Source organism: Capra hircus, chromosome 5, assembly GCF_001704415.2.
Source record: "Capra hircus breed San Clemente chromosome 5, ASM170441v1, whole genome shotgun sequence".
Classification (NCBI taxonomy): Eukaryota; Metazoa; Chordata; class Mammalia; order Artiodactyla; family Bovidae; genus Capra; species Capra hircus.
In genome coordinates, this window is record NC_030812.1 from 106,627,102 (window position 1) to 106,632,643 (window position 5,542).

The 5,542-nt window shown below is 56.5% G+C and overlaps 1 protein-coding gene across 16 annotated transcripts in view; it reads left to right on the plus strand.

Moving 5' to 3' along the window:
• Positions 1-5,542, plus strand: part of WNK1 (WNK lysine deficient protein kinase 1) — a 126,646-nt gene that overhangs the window by 118,438 nt on the left and 2,666 nt on the right. For 9 of the 16 annotated variants that reach the window (XM_018048655.1, XM_018048656.1, XM_018048659.1 and 6 more), the window contains 4 exons: positions 59-151; positions 2,604-2,645; positions 4,080-4,106; positions 4,933-5,120. In XM_018048655.1, the coding sequence (XP_017904144.1) occupies positions 59-151; positions 2,604-2,645; positions 4,080-4,106; positions 4,933-5,120 (350 nt within the window). The remainder of the gene's footprint in view (positions 1-58; positions 152-2,603; positions 2,646-4,079; positions 4,107-4,932; positions 5,121-5,542) is intronic. The other 7 variants (XM_018048666.1, XM_018048667.1, XM_018048668.1 and 4 more) reach the window with 3 other exon arrangements.

The following is a 5,542-nucleotide window of genomic DNA, read 5'->3' on the forward strand; positions in this document are numbered from 1 at the left end:
CTCGTAGCCGTGTTCTGTCTCTTCTCTCCCTGTTCTCCCCGTTCTTCCCCTCTCACAGGCTGTGCCAAGTTTAACTGTGCGTCCGAGCAGGTGACGTTCAAAGCTGGCGGCAGGAGGACGCGATTTCTGAGTACGCCCTGCTTGGCTCTTTGTGTGTAACACCTTTACTCCTTCCTTGTCCTTGTGTCTGCCGCTGGACCTGTTGTTTCACGCAGTCCATCTTCATGTGTGTCTGTGCCTCATCTTCGCAGTGGCTTGGCTGAACTAGTATCGCCCTCAGAAGTTTGGGCCTCTGTTAATTACGATAAAAGATGGAGATCTGATGATAGGTTTCTATGAACTTCAAAATGAGTTTTCTGGTAGAACTGCCTCCTCCTCAGCCTGTGCCAGAGGGCAGCATGGTGTCCAGGGCGAGGGCCTGCTGGGTCACTCAGCATAGTAATGTCCGTGCGCCCAGCCACGCATAGTGCTCCCGCTTGCTCTGGCATTAGGAGTCACAGCAAGCTTCCTGACCACCGGTGCAGGGAAAACGGAAACCCTGTTTTTGTATTATTTTTCAGAGTAGATTGAAAGGTTTTTTTTTTTTTATTTTTTTTTTGTAACCTCAGTTAAGCGTAACCATCTGTCAGTTGTAAAGATGGTGGAATCTCTTCACTGGATGTTTTCACCACCACTGCCCTCTGATTTCAAAGAGGGTTTCAGTGTAGTTCGTCATATAAATTATGCTCATTAAGACCAAGGGCCAGCACCTGCAAGCCAAGATGGGCTTTTTAACAAAATCGCTGGGACTTCTCAGCTTTCTTCCCCAAAACAAGGCACCTGCCTCTCCAGCCCACCTCCCTGCGTGTGGAGTGTGGGCGGTCCTGCACAGACCCGGTGAGATCATGGGCACAGGACAGGAGCCCAGGGAGGCACACATCATTCCTGTCTGATGAGCCTGGCACGTTCCGGTAGTTGATAAACATATGTTGAAATGAGAATTTTAAAAACAAAACTGAGGTTTAAGTAGAAAACCTTTGTTAGAGCTTAAACGATCTTCTCTGTTAAGGCCTCAAGCTTCTGATGTGGCTGTTGACATACTTTTTAGTGCATGTGCTCGGACTCTCGTCTCTCGAGTGTGGTTCAGAGGTCCTTGGGCCTCAGGCAGCACTCGTCCAGGGCTGTGTAGCTCAGAGGGAGGTGGAAAGCCTGCCCCGCTTGGTAGGGCAGCGGCTTTCCTGGCAAGGCTGAGTGGGTGAGGGAACGTCACCCAGTCGTGTCCGACTGTTTGTGACCCATGGACTATACACAGTCCATGGAATTCTCCAGCCAGAATACTGGAGGTGGGTAGCTTTCCCCTTCTCCAGGGGATCTTCCCAACCCGGGGATGGAACCCAAATCTCCAGCATTGCAGACGGATTCTTTACCAGCTGAGCCACAAGGGAAGCCCAAGAATCTTGGATTGGGTAGCCTATTCCTTCTCCAGGGGATCTTCTGGACCCAGGAATCAAACTGGGGTCTCCTGCATTGCAGGCAGATTCTTTACCAACTGAGCTGGCAGGGCCTGGCAAGGCTAGGCTGGACCAAGTGTTGTTAGCTCCTTGGCACTTAAGTCAGCGCTGTAAGTCCTATGTCCAGTTAGATGACTGAGGAGACAGTAACAGCAGGGGACCAGTGTTCGGAGGTGTCAGTCCCGTGTTATGTGGCCTGTAGTGTCTCAGAGGGAAGGAGGAAGACCAGGGCATTTTTGTGAGGGAGGTATCATGTGACAGGCACCTCTTCTGTTAGCTCAGAACATTCCCATTGCACTCTGAAAGGTAGGTGATGTAACAGGGTTGTTCAGATGAATGAGAGGCCCTGCCTCCGTTGAAGGCACGTCAGTGTCCATTATGTAAAGCCTTTGTGAGCAGATCACAAGATGCAGATTTAAAGCAAATAAACCCAGTGGTTTAGGACTGGCGAGCCCTGGTTCAGTCCGTGTCGGGGAACTAAAGGCCCACAAGCAGTGTGGTGTGGCCAAAAAAAAAAAAGTGAAAGAGCAAATATGGACAGAGATATCGGGCTCTTGGGTGTTGGGGTCTTAACTAGTCTGGGGTGCTTCACTCTGTGCTCAAAATAGATAATGGTTTGGAAGCACGGCTTGGCTTCATGCTTTATTTTTGTTCAAAAGTTGCTTGTTCTCCACATACTTTTAAAAGATTTTTCTAGGGGGCACGGGGTTAGTATGTATGTCTAGGGTTTGGAAATAGTGTGTTAGCCAGTTTAAATGAGAACTGTAACAATGGTACCATGTCAGCCTCCTGTGGTAGAATTGCGAATGCATTTAATGCAGTGCGTGTTAACAGCCCAGCAGGAGAAGCAGGAAGGGGCCAGGGCCTGGAAAGACTGCCTGGGTACTCAAGGTTCCAGCAGCGAGGCCAGAGCCCCAGAAGCCTGGTGCGGGGCTCGCTCCTCCAGACAGCGTGGGGTGGGGCCGTGGGCCGGGAGGGGCCCCCGCACAGCCCAGGCCCTGTCCCCTCCCCTCCCTCTCTCCTGCTGGGCCCTGGTGTGCTGTATGGGGATTCTAATTATTTTATACTTCTGTTTCTTTATCTTTAACACACTGCTCTCTCTTTGTGCTTCAGGGAAGATGGTGAAAAAAGTCTGCCCTTGCAACCAGCTCTGTAGTAATTATCCTTTCTTTCTGTTACTTCTGGTCCCTGACTGTGAAGCCTGTCGCCCTGAGCTCTTTGCGCCCTGCAGCCTCTCGACTCCCGGACCCCAGCCCTGCACCCTTTTCTGGTGTCGTCTTCAACACACTCAGTGGTTGCCACTGGCTCTCCTTCCAGATTCCAAGTCCCCTCACAGTCCATGCTCTCGGTGACAGCCCGCACCCAGCTTTGTGGCTGCTGTGGGCGGGGGCGCCCGCGGCTGTGTGTAGGGCGAGTGGGGCTGCCTTGCGCCCCAAGGAGTCAGCCAGCTGTGTAGACGGTGCGGACGATAGCAGCCGCCGTCAAGGGGCTCTTCCAGAAAACGGTGCTTGGGAGGCGGGCAGTAAGCGTGGCTCATAGTGGGCTCTTGTTACTGGAAGGGGGCAGGGGGTGGGGGGCAGACTAGGGCAGGAGAACATTTTTGGTGGGAAAGCTTGCACTGCTTTTAGAATTTTTTAGCAGAATTGAGAAGGGATTAAAGGACAGTGAGTGTCCTCTGAAGGCTGGCCGTGTCTCAGAAACGCCTGCTCTGCCGGTTTTGTCACTGCTTTCCTGCTGCCACGGACCACGTGCACCCCCATTCTCCTGGGTTTAGTAGCCAAGCCAGCTTTTCCTAGAGTTAGTTTCTGCTTGCCAAGGGGTGTGTGTGTCATCCTCCTGTGGGAAGGCGGTTTTCAGCAGCCAGGATGAGAAGGTCGCCTGTGTGGCTAGTGCCCCCCCGGTGTCCACCCCGCGCCGTGTCGTGGGGCCTCGGCACCCAGCTGAGCCCGGCCTGTGGCAGCAGCGCTCCCCTCCGTGGGCTGCTGACAGCTCTGCTCACTTGTGACCCTTTGTGTCGTCCTCATCGTCTCACTCGCCACCAAGCTCACTCTGCCATGGTCACGCACGCGGGGGGCGGGGGGCTAGATGGTCCTCGAGCATGTGCTGCGACACCATCCCCACCCCGGCCCCGCCTGCGCTGTCTCCCTGCTGCCGTCCTGGAAGCCTGTGTCCTGTGCGTCCCACTTTTCCTCCTGGGTTCTGCTCTGTAGGGAACTCGGCCCCCGCCCCCGTGTTGCCTGGGTGCTGAGAAGCACGGGACCTCTGCGCTGGGCAGCCTCACCTCACGCACTCGGGCTTGGGTGCCCAGCCCAGGCGGGTGAGCCACCCCCGCCGTGGGGCCTGGGGGGTGGGAGGCGAGTCGCTTCTGGCACTGTTGGACCGTGACAGCGGCAGTGTCCGCGTTTAGACATTCAGCCCTGGCCTTGACTGGGGATCTGAAGTCCTCTTGGCTCGCGCCTTACAATGGCCTCTTACAGTTATTCTGCAGCACATGTGAGATCTGGTAAGAAAGTGGGGGTGTGGAGAATACACAAGACCCTGACTCTTCTTTCCCTCTTCCCTCAAACCTGCCTCTCGAATAATCGCCAGTGTGCCCTCCAGCAGAGCCGAAATCAGGCAGGACACAGACTCCTTTCTTCCTCATCAAACCATAGAGACCCTTCATCACAGCCCCAGAGCCTCTGCTCCCCCGCACCCCCGCCTCCCTGGGTGCACAGAGAGTGCCTGCTCTTCGGGGAGGGGCAGGGCGGGGAGAAGTCAGCGCGGTGCAGCCCAGGGTGACCCCTCGGGGAAGCCGCGTCTTCCTGGAGCCGAGAGGCTCGGGCGCAGCACAGAGAACCTTTGCGTCCTCGTGCTTCCCTCACAGGGAGTTGGGAGAGGTCGAGCCTTCACTCTCCCAAGTTGATGTTTGTGTTCATGTTTGTGGGCCTAGGTGAAGCAGCTTTCTGAACAGAGCACGTGTTCTCTCGTCTCCCTCTGGAAGAGCGGCTGAGCACATCCCAGACCCCGTCCCCCCCGCGGCTTGGGAGCCCAGCTCTACTCAGGCCTGTGCTCGCAGTGCTTCGGCTCCCGCAGGGACCCTGCCCGTGCTCGGGGGGGCCCTCGTCTCTTGCCCTGTCCTGCAGCGTTCAGAGCAGCCAGGCTTGGTGGCTTCAGCACACAGCTCCCCTCAGCGGGCGCTGGGCAGAGGCCCAGCAGCAAGTGTCCGCGCTCCCGACACCGTGGGGACTGGTGAAGCGAGGCCCAGGCCCTCGTCCCTCCCTGGCCCTGCTACGCGCTGCATTTGGCTCCTGAGACCCTGAAACCTCCCTTCTGCATGGCTCCCTGCCTCATCCCCCCGTCCTGGGCTTGCCGCTCATCATCGTGGGAGGTCTCTCCTCTCCCTGAAGTCACCACCCAAGTCCTTCTAACGGGCGTGCCTTGTTGTCTCTTCTGACCTCAGGGACCAGCAGCACCAACGCCGTCGGGGGAGCTGTGAGCAGCCAGGCCACCCCAGCTCCGCCTCCTGCTGTGACATCCAGCAGGAAGGGCACGTTCACGGATGACCTGCACAAGCTGGTGGACAACTGGGCCCGAGACGCCATGAGTTTCTCAGGCAGACGGGGAAGCAAAGGACACGTGAGCTATGAGGTCAGCGCAACCCTCGTGTTTCCTCCTGCCTGTCCGAGTGTTGCTGGGCACGGGGACCCTGCCGTGACCACCTCCAGGGGCTTCTGAGTTCTAGCACTTCGGGGAAAAAAGAAATCAGCCAGGTCCCTTCTTAGTTTCTTTCCCTGGATTCCTTGCTCTGAACTGAGTCAGCCCAGTTTTCCCTCCCCCTTTCCTTAACACTCTGAATGGCGTGTGTTCGAGCCACTCACACAAGGCATGCGATGCCACCCCCTTCCAGTCAGAACAGGTATGTGGTGAGTGTCAGGAGCCAGTGATGGTGACGAAGGCTGTCTGGGGGTTGTTCCCCCGACCCTGTAAGGTCAGAGCAGCCCAGTCCTAGAACTCTCCCCCACCCTGTTCCCGTCCCACCTGCACGGCTTCACCGCCTGTTCTCTCCCCAG